Source organism: Ictalurus punctatus, chromosome 1, assembly GCF_001660625.3.
Source record: "Ictalurus punctatus breed USDA103 chromosome 1, Coco_2.0, whole genome shotgun sequence".
Taxonomy (NCBI): domain Eukaryota; kingdom Metazoa; phylum Chordata; class Actinopteri; order Siluriformes; family Ictaluridae; genus Ictalurus; species Ictalurus punctatus.
In genome coordinates, this window is record NC_030416.2 from 23,545,136 (window position 1) to 23,570,896 (window position 25,761).

At 39.3% G+C, this 25,761-nt stretch overlaps 1 protein-coding gene across 2 annotated transcripts in view; it reads left to right on the forward strand.

The window, feature by feature from the left end:
* Window positions 1–25,761, forward strand: part of rbms3 (RNA binding motif, single stranded interacting protein) — a 152,823-nt gene that overhangs the window by 26,455 nt on the left and 100,607 nt on the right. The window contains exons 2-3 of one of the 2 annotated variants that reach the window (XM_017476620.3): window positions 5,626–5,780; window positions 21,346–21,404. In XM_017476620.3, the coding sequence (XP_017332109.1) occupies window positions 5,626–5,780; window positions 21,346–21,404 (214 nt within the window). Of the gene's footprint in view, window positions 1–5,622; window positions 5,781–21,345; window positions 21,405–25,761 lie in introns of both variants that reach the window. The other variant, XM_017476602.3, reaches the window with a different exon arrangement.

The window sequence follows — 25,761 nt, forward strand, 5'->3', positions numbered from 1 at the left end:
CATTGACATAGAAATTATGTTTAATATAGTGTAGTGTTACTAAAATTAGCATTTTATTCATACAGAGCTGAAAAAACATTTACCAACTTATGTGAGAGAAAAATGTTAATGTTCCTATTGGCCATGTTTTGCTTTTATATTGTCTGTATAAAGAGTTAATGGCTATGCTACAGCTACGTAAAAGCCCTATTTTCCATATTTTCAGTGGACAAGCTCACTTTCTCATGTCCCGAATTCCAAATGAACACACCAGTACTTTCAACAGATCGGGTGGGGTCGTTTGGGTCGCAGGGGAATGCTTGTCATTATTGAGTTGCTAAACATTACAAATTGCAATTTTGAGTTAATATATACATCCTCTACCATGCAGTAAGTAAATATTTATGTTTATGTTTAAGTTACAGCCTTGTCAACATGTCAGAGGAGCAACATGCTTTCCTCCTGTCACTAACCCCGGCCTGTGTGCTGGGGGAGCAATGAGCACTTTTGACGTTTCAAAGGCTTCCCCGTCACGCTTCCTGACATATTACACATGCCGATGTGCTATCGTCTGGCCCCTGACAGCTGCACAAATTGGCTGAAAGAGGTTTCAGAGGCGAGCTCTTTGATCAGGCGCTCTTTTGCTCTCTTCTGCTACTTCTCTCCATCATGCCGTCATGTAGCAGACACCAGGCCCTGACTTGCTGTGTAAAATGAGCCCATGCTAAAAGAAGGCTTTTTGTTCTACACTGATCTCAGGTGTGTGTGTGTGTGTGTGTGTGTGTGTGTGTGTGTGTGTGTGTGTGTGTGTGTGTGTGTACACATAAATGTACAGCGTATTCAGAAAGTTTTCAGAGCCCTTCATTTTTTTCACATTTTGTTATGTTGCAGCCTATGTTGCTAAAATGCTTTAAATTATTATTATTTTTTACATCAGTCTACACTACAGTACTCCATAATGACAAAGCATAAATCATATTTGTGCTAACTTTGCAAATTTATTAAAAATCAAAAACTGAAATGCAGACCACTAATTCAGTACTTAGGTGAAGCACCTTTGGCAATGATTACAGCTTCAAGTCTTTTTAGATATGATGCTACAAGCTTTGCACACCTGGATTTGGGGATTTTCTGCCATTCTTCTCTGCTGATCCTCTCATGCTCTGTCAGGTTGAATGGGGACTGTTGGTGGACAGCCATTTTCAGGTCTCGCCAGGGATGTTTAATTAGGTTCAAGTCTGGGCCACTCAAGGTCATTCACGGAGCTGTCCCTAAGCCACTCGTGTTTTGTCTTGTGCTGTGTGCTTAGCGTCACTGTCTTTTTGGAAAGTGAACCTTCAGCCCAGTCTAAGGTCCTGAGTGCTCTGGAACAGGTTTTCTGGAACATTAAGGATATCTGTGCATTATGCTGCATTCAGGTTTCCTTCTACCCTGACCAGTGCCCCAGTCCCTGCCTCTGAAAAACACCCCCCTCCCACCTCCAGCATGATGCTACCACCACCATGTTTCAACGTTGGGATGAATGGAGGTAATGAGCAGTGCCTGGTTTCCTCCAGACATGATGCTTGGATTTGAGGCTAAACAGTTCAATCTTCATTTCATCAGACCAGAGAATCTTGTTTCTCACAGTCTGAGAGGGGTTTTTTTGTTTTGTTTTTTTTTTCTTTTTTTTGCAAATTCCAAGTGGAGAGGCCTCCATCTGGACACTCTGCTATAAAGCCCAAATTGATGGAGTGTTGCAGTGATAACCTTCTTAAAAATTCCCCATGTCAACACATGAACTCTGGAGCTCAACCAGAGTGACCATCGGGTTCTTGGCCGCCATGCTTACCAAGGCCCTTGTCTCTTGATTGCTCAGTTTGGCCAGGTGGCCAACTCTAGGAAGAGTTCTGGTTGTTACAAACTTCTTCCATTTAAGAATTATGGAGGCTGCTGTGCTCTTGGGAGCCTTCAATGCAGCCAATTTTTTGCCAATGCAGCCAATTTTTTGTAGCCTTGCCCAGATCTGTGCCTTGAAACAATCTTGTCTATGAGCTCTGCAGGCAGTTCCTTTGACCTCATGACTTGGTTTTTGCCCTTATATGCATTTTCAGCTGTTAGACCTTATATAGACAGGTGTGTGCCTTTCCAAATCATGTCCAATCAATTGAATTTGCCACAGGTGGACTCCAATAATAGCAAAGGGTCTGAATACTTATGTCAATGGGATATTTAATTTTTTTCTTTTTAATAAATTTGAAAGTTATCACAAATCTTTTTTTTTTTTTTTTGCTTTGTCATTATGGGGTATTGTAGTGTAGATTGATGTAAATAAATAAATAAATAAATGAATATATAAATAATTTAAAGCATTTTAGCATAAGGCTGCATCATAACAAAATGTGAAAGAATGAAGGGGTCTGAAAACTTTCTGAATGCATTGTATGCATGTACAGTGCTGGCATGTCAGTCATGTCTGTGTCCATAGTCCCAGGCGCATACTGTTTGTGAATTCCACATGCCAGTCACACATTTGAGTATTGCGTATGTGCATGTGTATGTGTTTGCGCTTGAGTGTGTGTGTGTGTGTGTGTGTGTGTTTGTGTGGTTGGGCACAGGTGTGCAAGGAGGTGCACCAATGCAAATATGCTTTTATCTTCTATATATTCTTATGCATAGATATCCCCTTTCTTCCTCATTTTCAGATCTTATCTAAATTTCATTAGCCCTCCACACCTACTGTATGTCTGGCCTCTATTTCATTTCTTGTGTGTGTGTCATATTCGTGAAAACTCAATGCTTTCTTTCATAGCCGTAGCCCGCGGCACAGTTCTGTGGGAATAACATTGTTGCAGAGCGTGCCAGTCTTCCGATAGACCTGTCTGTCTCGAGCTGTGGTAATTGTAGGCTGTGGGGAAGTACAGGTAATAGATTAATATCAGGCCAGACTTGCCAATGTGCTCCACCGTGACAGCCAATGATTATCACAAACAGAGACAGAGACAGTACACACACACACACACACACACACACACACACACACACACACACACGCGCACACACACACACACACATGGACACATTAAACAGATTCTACATGAGATGCACACCAGGTAGATGGGATTTGGCACTCAGATTGAAGCCTCTTGCTCTTGTGAGGTATAGCAGGAAAATTATACGATTCTTAAAAAGACTTGATTTCCTCTTTGACGTCTGACCAAAAGCAGCAATTTGCTCCTGTAACTACCCTCATGTGAAACTACTGTATATTCACAGGAATATATCCAGGAATCAGTTTTCTTTCAACGCACACATATAAAATGTGTTCATTTTGGCTTCAAAGGTGCCATAAGCATTTTAATGCATATCATTTCCTGCATTCATGCAGCGAAAAATTCTGTGGTATGGAATTTTCTTTTTATGCCAAAATATCAGTTATAATATAAGCCTCTTCCTGTGCTTTATGAGTGGTAAAACAGCTACCATTGAATTTTAGTGAACCTACTGCATATATAGTCATGGCATGGGTTTCATTTATATTGTATCTCGACGAATACAGCACATACCAGGAAGGAACATTCTAGAGTAATGTTGAAATAGTCATGAGTGCTTGAGAGGGAGAGAGACAGAGAGAGAGACAGAGAGAGAATGCTGTTGCTTGTATCAATACACCTTTTGTTTTATTATTGAATTTTAATTCTTCTAATATGTTCAACACTGGCTCTATTGTTTTTGATACTGTCTTGTTAAAGCTATCTTGAGTTAAACTGATTTGCAGTTGATATTTTAAAGCATAAGTCTCTACATGCGTATGTATGATGTGAAACCTCTGGACACGGATGGGTGATTCATATGTTAACAACATATGTAACAATGTATGTACACAGTGATGAACCGTGCGTTTCAATTTTAGGCCTTCAGTACACTCTTTATTTCTTAAAAAACTCATTTAAATTGAATAAGTTGCAGTGTGGGCTTTATACGTTATGTAAGGAATAACTGATGATGGGCATTGATTTATTAGAAAATAATCCACACCTTGAGGTGGTAATGCCTTTACACCTCGGGTGAGCATTATTTTCTAATAATTCAACGGACCGGAGTCAATTATTCAGCTTATACCAAAGTTGTCACACCTCAAGACATTGTTCAGAGAGAGTTCACAGTTTGTTTGTTTTTTCATTTCATGTTGATAATATAAAAATAGAACAAACAAATAAATAAATAAATATTGATAAGCCCAATTGTTCATAGGGTTTTTTGTTTTTTTATTACTGCAGAAAATACAATGAATAAATAAATAACTTTTCAGACTTGTTCACCAGCTTTTCTGTCTCATTACTGCAATCACACACGCTCTCTCTCTCTCTCTCTCTCTCTCTCTCTCTCTCTCTCTCTCTCTCTGTTTTCTTGTTCTCTCTCTCTCTCTCCAATAACTGCATATCAATGGCTCAAGCCTCCGCTTCGCCTCCTGGCCACATTACCTCCTCGAGTGAACATTATTTTTCTAATAATTCAACGCCCAGTCGTGAATTATTCCTTATATATTTCTGGAAAAAAAAAACGTTCTGTCATTTTGTTTGTTGTGTCTGTAGCTCTGTGTGCTGTGGTGGACAGTAGGCTAACTTTTCTGTTATTTCACTTAACTTAACAAAGTGATATGGAACTGTAATTCGGTCAAGACCTGACTGGAACTACTTTAACTGTGCATTTACTGAAAAATAATTGCACACCTCAGAACGTCTTTCAGCCAATCAGAATCAAGAATTCCACAGCGCTGTGGTATAAAGAATATTAATGCACAAATGCTTTGAAATAAAAATAGAACATTACCTTTTAACCACCAAGAACAGCCACTAATGAAAACCATCCAAAATGACTGTCAGCCTGTGACACTGTGGATGATTTTTTTTTTTTATGAGTCAGTGATAACAATAATGCTGATCAGCCATTTTTCCATAGCTCCTTTTGTTCCATCAGGTCCATGGGTAAATCAGGCTGTCCTCCTTCCTCAACTGCAGCAATGTCATTATGAACACACACACACACAAACTAATGTGGCTAGCTAGTTCTTGACCTGCTTTAAGGATCTCTCAGTTCTCAGAGGTGTCAATTGCTTGAATGTAAAACTTGTTGCATAAATCAAGGCCAGCTAGTGGTTAAGCTACAATCAGATGGTCTTTCCAATAGAGACGCCATCCATCCATCATTTTCTGTACTGCTTATCCTACACAGGGGAGTCTGGAGCTTCTCCAGGGGACCCAGTGCACAGGGCAGGGGACACCCTAGACAGGGTGCCAACCCATCGCATGACACAATTGTGCACACCCATTCACACTCTACAGACATTTTAGAGATGCCAATCAGCCTACAACGCATGTTTTTGCACTGGGGGAGGAATCCGGAGTACCCGGAGGAAACCCCCAACGCACAGGGAGAAAATGCAAGCTCCACACACACAGGGTGGAGCTGGGAATAGAACCCCCAACCCTGGAGGAGTGAGGCAAACATGCTAACCACTAAGCCACCAATCGCCCCCCAAAAGAAGACTCATTGGACTCAGTGTTTAGAACGTGTGTTTGTTATACTGCATCTTTATAATATATGTTAACTGACATCTGCTATGTCTCTTTCTCTCTATGTCCATTCTCACTGGTGGAACAGCAGTCCTATGCCCCTCCCCCTCCTCCAATGGCTCCACCCAGTCCCAGCACCAACAGCAGCAGCCAGAGTGCAGTGGAGCAGCTCAGTAAAACCAACCTGTACATCCGTGGCCTCCCTCCTGGCACCACCGACCAGGACCTCATCAAACTCTGCCAACCGTGAGTCTCTCTCTCTCTCTCTCTCTCTCTCTCTCTCTCTCTCTTTTTCTCTCTCTTTACCTCTCTCCCTGCTTAGTCCATGCCCATTTATAGTTTAAATACAGTCACACACACACACACACACACACACACACACACACACACACACACACACACACACACACACACACCACATCCTGTTCCAATGCAAGCAAAAGAAAAGAAAAGCACATGGCATAGATGTGCAGAAATTCCCAGAATATCTTGGCCCATATAAGGCAGTGAAGGGTCAGCCTCATTAGTCTTGGGAGATAAGTCATTGTGAAACTCTGCATGAAGACCAGAGGGCAGCTTGCATAATCAGTTCTTATAATGAATCATCCAGATATAGTTCTATCTGTTTGGGGAAGGGGGGAGGACCGGCTTGTAAAGCCAAGACACTTTCTCCAATAGTTCTAACCCTGAACAGATTTCTCAACAGCACTGCAAATTTCCCCACTGCACTGTGGGAGGGCCAAGTGCAAGGGACTTGAGCTCAACCTTCAACGGGGTGAACGTGGGATCATTCATGATTGACAAATTCCTGCTGATCTCTGAGGGACATTATTTAAGGAATTCATTTTTGCCTTGACCATATCGTCCATTATGGGCTGAAGTACAGTGTATACTGAGGGAGCCATAATTCATTCTGAGTTTGGAATTTTTTGTTCAAGTTTCGTCTTTGTTAGAATTGGAGTAATCCCTATAATATTAATTCACTGAAACAGCAGAGCAATAGTGAAGTGTGAATTTATGCATATTAGCCCATATTAAGCTGAGCCCAGCTCATTTCTTTTGCTCTCTTGTGCTAAGCTGCCTTGCATGGCCGTTCTTGCTGTCTCTCTCCGAGGTCCTAATCTGCTTCGGTCCAGGTTTGCCCCAGGCCTGGAGTGGGATTGGAATAAAAATTCATGGCAATAAAAGTTTCATTAGGTGAGGCAGGCATGCCAAACGGGCAGTAACATTTTGTAAAGGTCAAAGGGATTCGCCTCGGGGTTCTCATCCTCCATGGCTCAGCAAAAAAAGGGTCCAAAATGACTCTTTCCTTTTTCCCATAACCCTACAATGATCTTTGGATGCTGAACGGGCTCACTATGCTCTATTGTAAAGCTTTAAACTGCTCCCCCAGTACACACACACACACACACACACACACACACACACACACACACACACACACTCACTCAAGTGACCCCCTTGTGTCCTCTAGTGCCTGAATCTTGGTGGCATTGCTGGCTGTGTGAAGTGCTGTTGTCAGACTGACATTTTGGAGATCTTCTATTGCGATTCTCTGTGGAAGCCTGGCACAGACTCGAGAGTCTATGCTACAATAGAGCCAGAATCTGAAGGAGAAATCTCAGTGACCTCAGCAGTTTTTATTATTTATTTATTTATTTACATTTTTTTTCTTTTTTTCTTTATTCCTTTAAAAAGATATCAACACAGAGCTGTTATGAATTTTATATGCACTGTATTTTTAAGGACATTGGCACAATAGCAGATTCTTAAAGGCTGAAGGCTCTGAACCTGAATTGACACTGAACCTGCTTCACTTTAAGACCATTCCTTATTATGTTGTAAAAAAATATATATATATATATATATTTTTAAACGGTGCAGCTGCCTACTGGCAGGCTTGTGGGAATGGTGAATAGTAGAACTGACCCATCAGCACCCCGATGTAGAGGGGGCTATCAAAAAGCCTGGAGTGGAATTTTTGTATTGGGCTCAAGCTTTAGTGTTATAGGCAATTGAAGTCATAAATAAACTAATATTGGCAGAATAAATAGGTTGAGAAATGCAACTTTCCAACAATAAAAATAAAAGTTTCAAATGATTTGGTCTGCTTCTGCGCATGGATCTATCTGATAAAAAAGCAACTAATTGTGTATATAAAGAAAACCTTTTTCAGGGATGTTTAGGGATGCTTATAACATTTAGGGATGATTTAAGATAATAAGCTGAACAAAATATTTGCTTCATAGGATATTATGACAGAAAAAGATGTGGATGGTGTGTACATTGTAATTAATTATAGCCTGTAGTTTTCATAATAAAGGCCTAATGTGACATTATCTGTCAACATTATGAAATGCACCACACTGATTTTTAGAAACAGCCGCAGTGTGTTGGTAATTATCCTAATAATCACTACACATTCATAACTGTGTACTCTTTTGGGGAAACTGGGCCCACAGTGTACATTTGAACAGGCTCCAGAGTTTAATTCTATGCTACAGATATATAGGTCAGGTTTTACTCAGACAAACAATACTGAAAACAAGCCACAGCCATATCATAAAAAGCTCTGATTATGAATTATTCTATTTTAAATGAATTATTATATATGATGTATTTTTAATATGCGCCTAGGGTAAACATGTGCTTCTTATTACATTTGCGTTTCCTCATTATTCATTTACACTTAAAGAAACCACGAGAAAAATTGTTTCTTTTCCTTTCTTTGACTTGATGTCATTCATTTAAGCCTTACATATGGAAATGTGATTCTAGACACCGTGAGGGTTTCAGGCAAAAAATGTATGGGGCCCTTCTGACCGATTATTCTTCCCCTGACCAATGTTCTTTGCCATTATGTTACCCAGACGTCTTATTAAATAATCAAAAATCAATTACAGAGTGCTTTTAAAAGAAATCGATGTAGTAATAGCAGTAATAATATTTGTTTAATTTAATAGTATAAATATACATATAGACATGCATAACCAAGGCTAACCTAGACAACCAGTCTTTCACTTTTTTGCTAAAACAGATAAGTTTTCTAATCCATACTGTAGGCTTGTTTGTTGTATTGGGTTCCAAAGCAATGAGTTAACCCTCATCTTAGGATAACTTCTTGTAATAAAGTTATTATATTCTGACATTCGTAGATAGAGACTGCAGTAGTCCAGCACCTTTCCAACTCATAAAACATGTTTATATTACATAGGCTTAAAAACAGCCTCTTTGTTTATGTATTTTTAATATCTTGGGTGTTATCTTGAGGAGATATTTTATCACTATACTCTATGTGCTCTAAGCAACTCATTTAACACAGAATTTCACTTGAAAAATAACAAATTCTACCAGGAAGAATAGAAATTATTGGCATTATGCTACAAACCAAGTCAATTCTTCTAGGTCCTTGCTTTCAAAAATGAGGTGCACGTTGCATTATTTTTTTTGACTTACTGTACATGTCTATATTTGTGCATCACTATTTCCTCTACTAAACACCTATCTCATTTTCTCCTCTTTTTGTTACCTTTTTTCTCTTTTAACTTTTTGATAGAGAAGTCCTTCATTTAACAAGAACATTCACATTCATTTAAACAAACTCACGGGTTTTCTCCCACCTCCCAAAAACATGCCAGTAGGTGGACTGGCTGTACCAAATTGCCCCTATGTATGAATAAATGTATGAATGTGTGTGCTTTGCCCTGGAATGGACTGCTGTCCAATTTTGAGTGAATTCTCATGCCAGTATTATCAGGATAGTCTCCACCACAACCCTGACCAGGATGAAGTGCTTACTGAAAATGAACGAATGAATGAACGAAGGAATCCAATCACAGCCATGCTAACTAGATGAGCTCATTTTAGGGGGGTTTCTCGAAGTGTTCCTCATGATCATTACAGTTTTTATAGGGGTTCCCAAAATGTTGACATTTATGTTGATTTAAGTGAACAGGACTCCAGATGATTACTTGTTTGCCAGTCCTGTAGTTATGCCTCTGTCTTGAATTCTAAAGATGTGTGTGTGTGTGTGTGTGTGTGTGTAAGTGTGGTTCTGATTGTTTTGTGGATGTTTAAATACTATCTTGTGCAGTGGGAATTTTACCACCTTATTTAAAAATATCTGCACATACAATAGAAATATTGTTTCGACACTTAGGCATTTTCCCTGAGGCTAGAAAAAAGGACACAAGCACAAGCAAACCACATAGTAATGTACATTCTCTCTCTCTCTCTCTCTCTCTCTCTCTCTCTCTCTCTCTCTCTCTCTCTCTCTCTCTCTCTCTCTGTATGTGTGTGTGTGTGTGAGAGAGAGTGTGTGTGTGTGTGTGTGCGTGCGCCTGATTGACTAACTGAGTGACTGGAGGAACGTCCCTCATGTGCCTTGCTGCCATGTTGTGAACAGAGCTCTGGGGCCTTTGGGGGGGATCTGACACACAGGCTTCAGAAACACAGAGCCCGATTCACTCAGCCTTCTTTAGCATGCATATTGTTTTCCCTGCTAGTGACAAGACCATTGACAGGTCAAGGTTCTCACCCAGCTACGAGTCTCTTATTTATAGCATTAGCCTTGTCACTGTTTCCTTCCATGGCGTTGACACATAAGATATCACCGATGTTGGTAGATAAAGCTGTGTTTTCCAAGCTTCAGTGGATTTATACACACTTCCCTACATCATAATTTACAATCACCCTGAACTTGCTTTATGGCTTCTGTGTATCACTAAATAGTTTTTGGAGGTTATAATTTGGTGTGTGCTTATCTCATTAACTCCTGCTCAGATAATGATTAGCAACATTTGTAGTGTTAATTAAAGCTAGATATCATTACTACATTACAAAACCATCTCTGTTATTTCCCGTAAGGGTGGGAATCTCTAGAGACCCCAGAATTCAATTCAACTTCAATTCAGTGTGCATCTCAATTTTTAGACTATATAGTTGACATTAAACTTTTTACAGTATGACTATTTACTTGTTTTCTAAAACGTAATATTCTAATTTTCATGCATCATAAAATAAAACACTAGGGTTAATATATCTGATCTATCAGAATGAATTTCTCAACCTGAACACCAACTTTCATAGTATTTTCAAATACAAAAAAAAAAAAAAAATCAGTTTAATGTTTAGGATCCCGTGTTTTACTTTTAGCCTCTTATTGAAGTGCTCATTCCATAAACCTTTTAGCTAACTGACCCTAGATATTGTTTGATGTGAAAAAAGCAACAAAAAAGCTCTGGATAAAGTAATTGATGTTTAATGTAAGTGGTTAACAATTAACAATATTAAATACTGTGTACTGAGTAGGTTCTATGCCATTATTGCACCCCGTGAAGTGAGCATATGATGTATGCTCAAGGTGTGTAGACCATCAGACCCATATATGGTTCTTACCCAAACTGGTCCCACAAAGTTAGACGTGCACATTTGTCTAGAATGACTTTGTATGCTGTTGCATTACAATTTCCCTTCACTGGAAATAAGGGGCCCAAACCTGCTCCAGCATGACAAATCCCTTGTGCACAAAGCGAGCTCCCCATGAGCACAAATCTCCACAGCCACGCTCCAAAATCTAGTGGAAAGCCTTACCAGAAGAGTAGAGGTTATTACATAGGATATTATTAAAGCAAATGGGGGACCATCTCTAGGATAAGATGTTCAACAAGCACCTATTGGTGTGCTGGTCAGGTGTCCACATACTTATATAGTGTATATACTGAACGTGATTAGGCTTAACTGGGTAAATAAATCCTGAGTTGGAGATTATGAGTTTTCACATGGATTCTGGTTTGATCAAGGATTATTACTTTGGGTACAAGTGAATCCAATCTTAGAGTTGGATTGTGAAATGTGAAAATTATATTGCCCTATGATTTTTGGAGCAATGTCTTTGTGTAGAACTAGCGCTAATGTTTACCATGATTGTGGTAGTGTACAATTATAGTGTCAATGATAGTGTCAATTAAGTCTTATACATAATTAAACATATATTTAAATAAAGTTTGTATTTAAAAAAATATTTGTAACAATGAAGAAATCTTCCCTTCATTGGTAATTTGCTAAATATATATATATATATATATATATATATATATATATATATATATATATATATATATATATATATGTGTGTGTGTGTGTGTGTGTGTGTGTGTGTGTGTTTTTTGGGGGGGATTTATTTTTCCTAATAAAAATTTTAAAGAAGCAAGTGATGCCAAATCGTTCAAGTCTAAGAATAATTTTTCCCTATGATCCCTAAGATAATGTCTTTCATATGTTTTCTGTAAAAAGAAATGCATATAGCAATAAAGAACTTTCAATCATATATTAAATGTGACTTTCTATCCTTAGACCCAGTGCATTTTCCTTCAAAGGCACCTCGAGAGATCACAGGAATTGATTCAAAGAGGCTACTGTGCTGTTATTTTAAACTCAAGTGCACCAGCTCCTCACTGGCATTCTAACCTGTCTTGAAACAGATGATTGTCTGCTTGAAGGTATCATCAGTGAGGGGAGGGGTGGAGGAGGGGGGGTTTATTGGGCTGCAAGTTTCATATAAGTGCCATCTCCTGCCTTTTAGACCACTGAACATTTTAAAGAGCCATTGATTCTCTTTCCCTCATAATGGCACTCACACGACATCCTGTTTCCCTATAATTGTAGTAATCCTGTCTGGTAATTTAACTAATATTGTCTCTAACTGCTGCATAGTTGCCAACCGTTGAAGCATGCACAGTCAGAATTCCCATCCAGATTGAACAAATCCACAAATATGAGACATATGCTCAACTGTGCACTCAAATGATGAATGCTGTGTCGGACAAGACAGCTGCACTGGTAGCCAATTAAGAGATTCCGCACACACACCTGGATTAGAGTTGAAAGACATGGAAAGACGTCAGTTCACATCTCACGGCACGAGACATCAAACGGCCCAGCATCCGTGGCTGTCCGCGTTCTGGGGAGACATAAACACGCAGACCAGAGTGTGTGCTGGCCCTTTGAGAGCTATCATTAGCACTTCACACGATGGTTGAGGGCTGTGTACACAAAATACATTTTGGTCCTGGTGATACACAAAATCAACGGGGAATTGTTCCTAGTCTTGTCTGTCATAACATGTTGGGCTTAGGAGTGTCATTTTCTTCTTAAATTATGTGAAAATACCAACACACTTGCCATATTTCGCACATACACCTAATCAAAGTAAATATTTTCAGTTGTAACTTATTGTCTTTCTATCATTCACCTGAGCTGCTAGAAGCATGTAAGAGCTCAAGCACAGAAAAATGCTTGCAGTACAAGGATTAAGCAAGGTGACACTGAATATCCAGTGTTCTTCAGACTCCAAGCAGGAACCACTAGGCCCTAGAGCAAAAGTCTAGACTACTGGTGGATTGCAGTCTGGACCTGGACCTAGCAAAGTATTTCTGTGCATTGATCCAAGCACTCAAAAATACTATTGCTGAGCCAATCAACATATTTTCATTTACAGCATTTGGCAGACATCCTTATAAATAGCAACTTACATTTATATAACTGAGCACTTGAGAGTTAAGGGTCTTACTTGAGGGCCCAGCAGTGGCAGGATTTGAACTCACAACCTTCGGAGCATTACATCAACATCTTAACCACTGAGCTGCCGCTCCCAGTTGTGTTTGACTCTTGTTTTTATAAATACAGACAATCATGGCTTCTGTTGCAAATTATCTGTTGTGTCCAAACACAAGTATTTATGTATTATTTATCAGAAAGCAAATTTAATTTCATTTTAACATTTCTGGATTGAATTGTGAACTGAGAGTATGGTTTGTGGAAAAAAAGTTGATCATGGAAACACATTGTTTAATGATGATCGGACAGAGAAATATTTGTTTATTCTCTCTGCTTCAAATTCCAAACAGATGTCTGTTCAGAGACCATGGCATTAGTCAGAAGTGCTAATGTGAAGCACCAAAGTGGAATAAAACATAACCACTTCAAACTGATATGTCTTATTTATAGCCATGAACAAATCACTATGCATTAAAAAGTATGCTAAGCATGGTAACTGCTTATCTGGACATCTGTAAGCAAAGGATTTTGTGTAACTGGACCTTCACAAATTTTATTTGATATCCCAACTCTAAACTGTATCCAAACAGCTCTAAACAGTGTTAGGTCAGAAACTGAGCCACACTAGTGATCTGTGGGTTGTTAATTCAATTCCCAGGGCTGCCAGTTCACCTTCACCTGTTATTTAGTTGTTTATACTTGACTGAAATTCAGTTTCATTGTTAAGTTTCTTTGGACGTGTGTGAGGTGTAATAAAATAAAAATGAATAAATGAATAAACAATTGACAATGCCAGTTAAACAAATGTGGCATTTGGACAGAGAGTTAGTAGTATGAGGGATGGTTAAGTCTCCTGACTCATTATAGAAAAGAAGCACCTCTGGGCCCAGGTGGAACTAGATCACAAGGACAAAGTGATCCTTCTTAAACTGAATTCTGGTTCCCCAAGGATAGGAATATGTGAACGGGGGTGTGTGTTTGTGCTGAGAAACTAAGGCAGTGCAGACACTCTGTGGGCATGTGTCTGTGTTCCAGGCATCTGTCCCTGACATCTATTCTATTGTGAGTCAATTAAGAGGTGTTTAGTATAAAAAACAAAAGTACTCAATATGATACTTACACATAAAAACCTTGTTTCTGTATTGGTTTGTGTTAAAGTTCTGTAAAAAACAAATTTAATTATGGTATGCAAAATGCCATATATGTCTTTAGACTGGGGAAAGAAACCCCTGTAGCACAGGGAGAACATGCTCCCCAAACACAGATGGGAATCAAACCCTCAACCATGGTGCTAACCACTAAGCCACTGTGCCCTCTTATGTTATACATAAATAGAAATATATACAGTGTTCTGTTTTCTGACATCTTGGTAGTTGAATTATGTGCTCTAATTTACCCCCTGAGTGTCTGAGTGTGTGTATGTGTGTATGCTGCCCTTCAATGAACTAACAGCCAATCCAGGGTGTATTCCTACCTTGTGTCAAGTGTTCCCAGGGCAGGCTCAGGATGTACAGTGAGCCTGACAAGGATAAAAGTGGTTACTAAAGATGAATGAATGAAAGGGGATAAGGGGAAGAAGGAAGCGGTGTGCATGAAGCCAGAAAAGGTTAAGCGGGCCGGCCTGATAGCCAGGCTAAAGGTTAATAACAGACCCATTTTTCCAACCCTTGGTAGATGGACTTTATGCGACTCAGAGTAAGCAGTTACAAGGAGATGAGGAACTGTTGCCTACTTCTATTTATGGAGACATGGCTATTTAACAATATCCCAAAGTCAGTTTACCATATTGACGGGTTACTCCTCTTCCGAGCTGACCGAAATCATCTGTCGGGGAAAACTCACAGAGGAGGACTCTGTGTTTACATTAACAAAGGCTGGTGTATGAACTGCTCTGTTCTGAAGAAGTGGAATATTTGACACCAAAATGTAGAACATACTACCTGCCTCAGGAGTTTACAATTGTGCTTAATGTGGCTGTTTACACCCCCAGTGCTAACACTAGCATGGCTATCAGGGAACTATATAATCATATCTGTGTGCTACAGAATAAGCATCCAGAGGCTTTTTTTGTGGTAGCAGGTGATTTTAACCATGTTAAATTGACAGACATTCTGCCTTTGTTCCACCAGCATGTCTCCATGGCAACCAAGGGAAACAACATGCTGGACTGTGTGTATACCAACAAACAGGAAGCATAGAGAGTGGTGCCCCACCCCCACCTGGGCTTTTCTGTCCACATTTCCATCCTGGTGGTTCCTGCTCACACTCCTGTGCTTAAAGACAACAAGCCCATAGTAAAGACCATCACAGTGTGGCCCAGTGGAGCTGCCTCCATGCTGCAGGACTTTTTTGAGCGCACCAACTGGCAGATCCTCAGAAAAGTGGCAACCGGCATCGGTGGGGTGAACCTGGAGGAATATGCATCATCTGTTTGTGGCTATATCAGTAATTGTATTGATGGTGTCACTACCACCAGGAAGATCATTATCTGTCCAAATCAGAAACCCTGGCTGAATGGAGATGTGCGGTGTGCGGTGAGAGGGCACAGGACTAAACCTTTAGGACAGGAGACGCACTTGCACTGAGAGTGGCGAGGAGGGAACTAGAGGTTGGGGTAGAGAGGACAAAGACTAATTATGCTCAGAAAATACAGGGTCACTTTTCCACCAATGACTCTGGGAGCATGTGGAAGGGCATCAAGAGCATCACTGATTACAGCAGGAAAGATGTTCTATGCCCTCAGGATCCATCTCTTCCTGATGCCCTGAATACATTTTATGCCCGCTTTGAGACATCCAATTCCTCTCCCTGCTCCGGACTCACACTGCAACCAGGTGAGATGCCTTTCAGTGTGTGTGCTGAGGATGTGAGGAGGTCACTGCTGAGAATTAATACACATAAAGCAGCAGGCCCGGAAAATATCCCAGGAAGGGTTTTGAGGGATTGGGCTCATGAACTTGCTGGGGTGCTGACTGACATCTTTAACAACTCACTCTCCCAGGCTGTGGTGCCAGTGTGTCTCAAGACCTCAACTATCATCCCCATACCCAAAAGCTCAGCTGTGACGTGCATGAATGACTACCATCCAATGGGCTCTCACGCTAATAATCATGAAATGCTTTGAACGTCTGGTTATGGCACACATAAAGGATATCACTGACATTAATGTGGACCCCCATCAGTATGCTTGCAGGAAGAATTGGTCTGCATCAGATGCAGTTTCATTGGTCATCTACTCTGCTCTCACCCATCTTAAGAGCAGGGATTCTTGTGTCAGGCTCCTCTTCATGGACTTCAGTTCTGCCTTTAATACAATTTTCCCACAGACTCTAGTCAATAAACTGCTGCTGCTTGGATTGAAACCATCACTTTGTAACTGGGTCCAGGATTTTTTAATGAACAGGTCACAGACTGTTAAAGTCCATGGCATCTCATCTTCACCTATCATCCTTAACACCAGCTTCCCCCAGAGATATGTCCTAAGCCCCCTGATGTACATGTTATTAACACATGACTGCTCGTCTAAATATCTGGGCAATCATATTATGAAGTTTGCTGATGGCACAGCTGTGGTGGGATTGATATCCCACAACGATGAGTCCTTTTACAGTCAGGAGGTGGAAGGACTTGTGGACTGCAGCAGAGTAAAGAACCTCTGCATTAATGTGGGGAAGATGAAGGAGATGGTTATGGACTTTAGAAGAAGAGGTTACACCCCCTCTCCACTCTTCATCGGAGGAGCAGCTGTGGAAATGGTCTCCAGTTTCACAGTATCTCGGGGTACATATTTCAAATGGCTTTACATGGACCATTAACACAGTCAGCATTATAAAAAATGCCCACCAATGCCTGTATTTTCTTAGGAGATTGAATCGGGCTGGTCTTAGCACTCAGCACTTCTGTTAGCTTTTTACCAGTGTGTGGTGGAGCGTACACTCACCTTTTCTTTCACTGCCTGGTATGGGAACTGTTCAGCTGCTGACAAGAAGGCACTGCAGAGGGTGGTTAAATCTGCCCAAAAAATAACTCACAGCAGCCTCCCCTCTATTGAGGACATTTACTCCAGCAGGTGCAGAAGCAGAGCATCCTGTATTATGGAGGATCCCACCTACCCGGCAAGCGAACTGTTCGACCCCCTCCCCTCAGGCAGGGGGCTAAGAAGCATTAAAGCCAGGACAACAAGGCTCAAATGCAGCTTCTTTCCGGAGGCTGTAAGACTCATAAACTCCCTGCCTTAGTGACTGATCTCTCCTTATGTTTATATTTATACCTCTTATCGCATTACGCCGTGCTGCTTTGTCATGATGTTGCTCTGGTTTAATATGCTAATATGATGAACTATTTTTAAAAACTTGTTGCTTAAAATTTATTAATAGGTCTTTTTTTGTATATATATTTTTTTATATACTTATGCTTTTACTTAGAATAGAATATTAGAGGTTGACTTCTTTGTTCTGGATTTGGTGTTTGTTTGGTACTTCTATGGCATGACATTTAAAAACATACACATTTATATGGATAAATTCAAACCCTAGAATATTATTGGTAATGACTTACTAATGATTGGCATTAACACTGCTGTGGATTAGGCATCACAAACAGCAGGAGGACTTCACCGGAACATTTAACAGGATAAGTGTCACTGTACCATCACCTTACTTTATTATAGTCATTAAGATTATATTTTCATCAGCAATGTTAATGCATTGCACAGCAGGCAGCTTTGCTGCTTCACTGCTCTAGGGTCCTGTGCTCACGTTCCAGGTAGTGTGGAGTTTTACGTACTTCCCCTGTTGGTGTCAGTTTTTTCTGGGTTCTTCGGTTTCCTCCCATTGTCGAAAAACATGCAGGTAGGTGGACTGGCTACTCGAAATTGCCTGTAGGTGTGAAAGAGTGTATTAATGAATGAGTCCCAGGCAGGGTAAATTCTCCTACCTTGCAACTAGTATTAATGGAATAGGCTCCTGATCCACCACAGACTGACTACCTATCTATCTACCTATCTATACTATACTATATGGCCAAATGTTTGTGGACACCTGACCATCATACTCATATGTGCTGTTTTAACATCCCATTCCAGATTGAGTCCCCATTGCCATTATAATAACATCCAATCTTCTGCGAAATTGTGGCTGTGGGGTTTCTGCTCATTCAGCCACAAGAGCTTTAGTGAGGTCAGGCACTGATGTCTGCCAATAAGGCCCAGTCAGCATTCCAGTTCATCCCAAAGGTTTTCAGTGGGGTTGAGGTCAGGGTTCTGTGCAGACCACTTGAGTTCTTCTCAATCCAACCTTGGCAAACCATGTCTTCATGGCATGGAGCTTGCTTAGTTCACAGGGGCACTGTCATGCTGGAACAGGTTTGGGCCCTTTAGTTAGAGTGTAGACAATTGTAATGTTACGGCATACTGAACAAAGACATTCTAAACAAATGTGTGCTTCCAGTTTGGAGAAGGCATGTAGTGAAGTAATGGTGTGATGGTCCTGTTTCCACATACTTTTGGCCATATTGTGTATCACTGTAGTTTTTAATAACAATTTTTAAAACCCTCCCAATAAAAATACCAACTCTGGAATCTAGAGGTCATTTAAAAGACTTTTGTCAATTTGTCTCAAAGCATTGGAGACTTTGAGTGCTTGTTGTTGATTCATGACTGGTTCAATCCAGGACAATTTTTTAAATGCTTTTAAGTAGATGTTCAATCACATTACCTCCACTCCTACCAGGGACCAATGTCAGTCTTATAGTGCTTCCAATGCCTCTCATCGTTTATTCAACTGAGATGTCAGTGTTTTGGCTAGCTCTTGCTTTGTAAGAAGAAATGACAGCAGCTCAAACAGTGTGGTCACCTGTAGCGCTTGTTTTTCTCTCATGAGCATTGCTGACTGACATGCTGTGTGATATGTAACAAACATCCAAACAGTCTCAACATTCTTAACGTAAACATCCCAGAATTGTGAATATCCACTTGAAAATGGCAAAGTGGTGCACATACCTCTATTTATGTGTTATGCATGTATGTATGTATGAATATCACAGTATTGTAGACATTTTATTTATTTATTTTTCTACCAACAATGTAACCGTATATGATTCAGACACGCAAAATGCCTCTAGACTTTCTTTTTTAATCTGAAGAGCTCACCCTAAGTCGAGTCGCTAGCGATTTGAGTGGTTGAGATGAATTAGCTGCCATTTCACCGGCGTTGGTGGCATGAAAGCCTGATGGGCCGACGCTGTTCACGGTGACAGCGAAATGATCCCTCCTTTATTAAACGCCTCTGTCCCTATAAAAGTGGAGTAATATACTCTCTCATCTTACCTGGAGGAAGGAGACACATTAAACATTAATTAAAAGTCACATTGGGAGGGCCTTTCTTATATCAGTCATCCTTTTCTGCTGGCGGATACTGAGCAGATAAGGAACTTTATTACCTTCTTTGATGAAAGAAGGAGGAAAGAAAGGGAACGCAAGGGATGGAATGGGAGGGAGGTGATCGTTCACACATCATACAATACCTGCACAAGTTTATCATTGCTAATGAATTGAGAATGATTTAGCACATTAATGTCTTATATTTCTGTGGCATCAATGTGTGGAGACGTTCTATGGCTAATGTAGAAAAAATAAAAATAAAGCACTTTAGTGAATTTAGTCTTTTAGGGCTAGGGTTTCATATGTTCATATGGTGATCAGTCAGTATTTTTTAAGGGCTTGGTTCTTCAGTCCACTCAAATACTTTGCTCGGTCTACTTCGTCAGTTGTTCTAATTATTCCACATGCAAACTGCACCTCCCCTTATGTCTACTTTATCTTCAAAGTTATTGTTTTGAGACTATATAAACATCTATCGATAAACCATCCTTCTTAAATGTTTTAATTAAGAAGGAAAATTTAGGTCCATCTCAAACCCGGTTCTCTCCAGAGATATGCTCAAACTTTTAATGAGCAATGGTTAGAGAAAACATCAATACTCTGTCTTTAGCATAAATCTGTGGAAATGAGAGCACGCACGCACACACACACACACACACACACACACACACACACACACACACACACACACAGAAATACATCCAGATAATACTTTTCATGAATGAACAGACCATGGGTAGTTCTATTTTATATACTAACACAAGATTTTTTGGTTTATTGATGGTGTTTGTTGATGATCACAAGCTCTTCATATAAATGTTTGAACTGTTTAGGTACAAACTGATTGTGTTTATTTGTTTAATCTAATTATTGACTCTTTTTATATTTTACATGTAATGAAGTAACAGTAGTGAACCAGAGTTAGAAATCACAGTCAGAATACTAAACAGATTCAAAGGAACACAAAATGCACACAGGCGTATAATGTACAACTTATAAATGTACAATAAAACGATTTTGTTCCTAAAATAATTTTGATGAAATAAACATGATTTTAGTATTGGGCATACTGATTATTTTAGGATTATTTTAGCCATTATCAAGCAGTCCTGTAGTACAGTACAGTGTAATATGGCAAGGCTTTACATTAAGGTTCCCTTAACTGACAGTATTTATTGAATTTGTTAACATGACCAACCTACAATATAAACATAATTATTAATACATTTTATGTTAACAAAGTAAGTGAACACATGCTGTATATGAACTGATACCTGTTTAAACGTTAACTATATACACCTGCATTGACTAATGTTTATTTAATCCATGACTAAAAATAAGCAAATAAAGTAACAAAATCTAATTTCATTATGTTCCTAAATGTAGGTAAATTACTGATAAATTACTGTTCTAGGTCAAGTTTCCCAAAAGCATCAAAGCACAAAGATCATCATTAAATGGTAGAGCTAGCATCAGATTGAACACTTTCTCAGTTAAGAAGACTGTGTGGTGCTTTTGAGAAACACAGCCCCGGTCTCCAGGTGAAAATACTGGAACAGTCTCATGAACATTAGTTAATACAGGTTTATTTGGTTTATTTTATTTTATTTTTATTTTTTAAATAAAAAAAACATCAATTAATACAAATTGTTATATTACCTAGATATGTTTACCTAACCCTAACCCCTAACCCTAACCCTAATCCTGAGGTTCATTGTTTGTTAATGTTAACTAATGCAAATGTCAGCTAAGGTAACCCTAATGTAAAGCATTACCTAAATATTATATAATATAGCAAAAGTTTAGTGTTTGTGTGATATAATATCATACATATATTTATATTTTTGCTAACAGTGTGCTTTTTCTCTTCATCAGGTATGGGAAAATAGTGTCAACAAAGGCAATCCTCGATAAAAACACCAACCAGTGCAAAGGTGAGTTGAAATGATCATTATTCACTTGAAATTGAAGGGGAGCTTGTGATGATTATGTTCACTTAAGTATGAACATGGCAGCTGTTAGAGCAAAATAGCTCAATAGCAAAAATTAATATAATCCCAGACTTGGGCATGGTGTATGTGAGAGCACCACCTGTCTTGCTGAAATGATAAACGTTTACATGATTTTAAAAGCGGGCTCTTGGGCAGCAGTGGTGTTTGAGTGATTGTAAGGATAATCTTTACAACAGGATGAGCGGTAGCGTGCCTGTCGGAGTAGCCCTTCCAGCCGGATAAGAGTTAGCGTGACTAAAAGGGTTGGCGATGGCATGAAACAGACCAGGATGTTCTCCTGTGTTGATGTACAGCATGGGCCGAGGGGGAGCGTTATAAATAGCCACAGGGTGAGGGAGGCGTCCAACTGAAATCGATGATTTAGCAGACAGCCTCTTTTCAGGAGACACTCCACCATGGATGGAGTCTAACAACCCAGCTTGCAGCACAATCTGCTGTGGAGTGGAGTGGAGCTTCTCCAACTGTATCTGTGTGCATGTGTGTGTGTGTGTGCATGAATGTGGTTGTGGTTTTAACTGTGGCTAAAATGCAGTAAATAGTACCATTAAAAAATACAAAGTTATTTAAAAAATATGAGAAACCACAGTTAATTGAATCCACATCCTTATTAGGTATGGTCAAGTTCAATCACAACCACTGAAGAGGAAGAGAACGAGCAGACCAGACAGACAGACAGACAGACAGGGAGAGTGAGTGAGAGAGAGAGAGAGAGAGAGAGAGAGAGCGAGAGAGAGCTGAATCACAGCCTAGAGAAGCATGGAAATAGAGGAAATCACTATAGGCTTTAGCGGGCTTCCTCTTCCCAGAGATACCCCCCACCCGCCAAATCCTCCACCCTGATGGGCCCAGTGCCAGCGCTGATGGGGGACGGGCCCATTAGGAGAGAGTGAAAGGGATGAGAGGAGAAAAACACAAACAAATCATTTGATTCACATCCTACAGTTTGGCCATGCGTCGCTGACTTGTGCGAATGTGCAGATGTTTTTTTTATAGTCTTTTTATTGCCATCTCAAAGCTGCCTTACCTGCCCTAGGTAAGAATAATGTTCATATAGGGGATAGTTAAGTGAAACTGAATTTTATAACTGGTGTCTTAGGGATTTTTACCATGACCACCTTGTCACTCTCTGATTTCTCACTTTGTGTAAGAGGAAGGCGGCTGCCATGTTTGACTCACTGAGTCACAGTTATAAGCTGTCCAATCATTCCTAATTAAATGCAGCTGGTGTATATATTAACATGTTGAACATTGTGATATACAATTAGCATGCAACAGTCAACTCCAGAAGTACTTAAAATATATACAGTTATGTTTTTAAATTTGTGAAGTAATTTCAATAATTCTGCAGAACTATTACCTAACCTTAATCCCAATAAAAATGTTGTGGAAGGACTAGAAGCAAGCAGTTCATTGAGGAAATCCATCAACATCCCAGCGTTTAAGATGTTTTGTACTGAGGAATGGGCTAAAATTCCTCCAATCCGATGTGCAGGACTGATCAACAATTCCCAGAAATGTTTAGTTGTAGTTATTGCTGCACAAAGGGGGTCACACCACATACTGAAAGCAAAGCTTCACATACGTTTGCCACTCACAGACATATAATATTGGATCATTTTCCTCAGTGAATAAATGACCAAGTTTTATATTTTTGTCTGTCTAATCTACTTTATTTACTTTTATGTGAAAATCTGATGATGTTTTAATTAATATTTATGCAGAAATATATAGAACATTCTAAAGGGTTCACAATTTTTCAAACACCTATGTATATGTGTATTTAAAAAAATTACTCTGTGATTTCACCCAAGGTCACTGTAGGCAGTGGTAGCACAGTGGTTAAGACACTGGGCTACTGATTGACCCCAGCACTGCCAAGTTGCCCCTGTTGGGCCCTTGAGCAAGGCCCTTAATCCTCAACTGCTCAGATATATAAATTAAATAAATGTAAGTCACTGGATAAGGACATCTGTCAAATGCCGTAAATGAATTTAACTTAAAATGTATTCCTTGGTTTATTATTCAAATCAACTACTACACTTCACTTCCATAAAGAGAAGTCGTTTCAAAGGGTTGCACGAATTGTAGAGCCTGAACTTTTCAAATCGTCTTCAAAATTACAACTGGAATCATGTATTGTGGTTACATGAGATCAAAATTTTACACCATTAGCAAATTATGTCATGTATGCAACAAGCAAATAACAGAGACTGATGTTAATAGGCAAAAGTGTGTAGTTGCTAAAAATGGTTTTAATAATAATAATAATAATAATAATAATAATAATAATAAACTTTATTTTATAGAGTGTCCTCAAAAGCAGCTTCTCAAAGCGCTGTGCACAAAATAAGCAGTACACAGAACAAAATTTATAAAAAAATTATAAAAATATACAGCAACAACAATAATAATAATTTTAGTGAAACAATTTTACCTTTACTCTTACTATTATAATTTTAAACAAATGTACTATTTCTAACTTAATTTTAGCAGTTTAAAAAAAAATAATTTACCTTTTATTTTTTAACACTGAGTACATTGGATACTACTGGATACTAGAGTTATAAAGAAGAGGGTTTTTTTTTCAACTATGTATAATTTATAACTTCTTATTACTTTTTTCCCCACCCTGGGACATTACAAAAAGCTCTATTCTGTCATTCTAAAGAAAAGGCTTCCCTGCATATAATTGTGGGAGTGTTGATAATTTTAATTTTTAAACTGGTGCTTTGTTGACAAAAAAAAAATCTCAAGAACACAAAATACAGTATATTGTGCTAAATAAATTATACAGCTTCTTGAGTATAAATATATTCTCTATGGGTGTCTTGAATATAGTGTTATTGCACCAATACTCTCTCTCAAGTTCAAGTTTTAATTTCAAAGTACGTTATTGGCATGATTGCCAAAGCATCAATATATATATGAATATATATACTGTACTCACGCCTCTCTCTCTCTCTCTCTCTCTCTCTCTCTCTCTCTCTCTCTCTCTCTCTCTCTCCATTCTTCTACACGTAAAAGGGATTTTGGAATAGAGATAAGAGACAGAATATTGGAAGCCAGTCATGGTATTGTACTTTTAATGTAAAATTTTCATTAGGAAATCTATAAGGTGTGTAATGTCACACACACACACACACACACACACACACACACACACACACGCACACACACACACACACACACACACACACACACACACACACACACACACACACGTCTGTTTTCTCTACGCTGAGGCTTTGGTTTCTCTCTGGCTCATTTCTGTGTGGTTTAAACTGGGTGTATCATTGTGTGTAGAATTCACATCTCTGCAGTCTTAAACTTGGACATTCTGTCCCTGCCAACATCCTGGTGACCGCTGTTACGCCTGGGAGGTCAACAACCTCAGAAATGTGCTCTGGTCTCACTAACCAGAAGCAGTCCTTCCGGCTTACGACATTCTGGACAAACTATTTTTTTCTCTCTCTCTCTCTTTCTCACTCACTATTAAGGACTTACATAGATAGCATCTGCAAGTCTCATAAATTGTTCTCTAAACAGAGACATAAACCATCTGCATATTGCTCCCTTTCTTTCTCTCTGTCTGTCTATGTATACGTGCTGTACTCATGAACGTCTAAACCATATGTTCGATGCTAAGCGTGCTGTTGAGTTTGTTGAAGGCAGACTGAGAGACAGAGAGCAAGACAGCAGCAGACACACTCCTACACTGAATGTTTGGCGTTTTTTTTTGTTTGTTTTTTTTTTTGCTTTTTTTATTCAGAATAGATTTGAATATGAAAGTTCTTTATCTGAGTCTGTGAAAGATAAACAGAAAAAGAGATGGTGAAAGAGAGCGAGAGACGGTGAGAGACTTTGACTTTCAAGATATCTTCAATGCATCGGCTTACAATTTGAAAAAGAAAGTGTCCCGTCCCTGACCCCACAAACATTCCCAAACCTACACACACTCAAATGCACACACAAAAGAATTATGCAAATATTAGCAGTTGCATTACTCCTCTGTCTACATCAGAAATGGTCAAAGATTCCAGACACACACAAATACACATACAAATACAATGATGTATATATTTCAGGTGTTTCGTAAACCTTTAAGGGTGGTGGTGGGGTGCCTTTTCTGCAGTAGGAAAGTGTTCAAGATGGAGAAGTTTGCATTTCTGGTTTCTTTTTAACATTTCATTCTGTTTTGTTCTTTTTGTTGCTTTGTTTTGTTTATAGAGAGAGAGAGAGAAATAGAGTGAAGGTGAAGGGACAACTGTTTATAGCTACT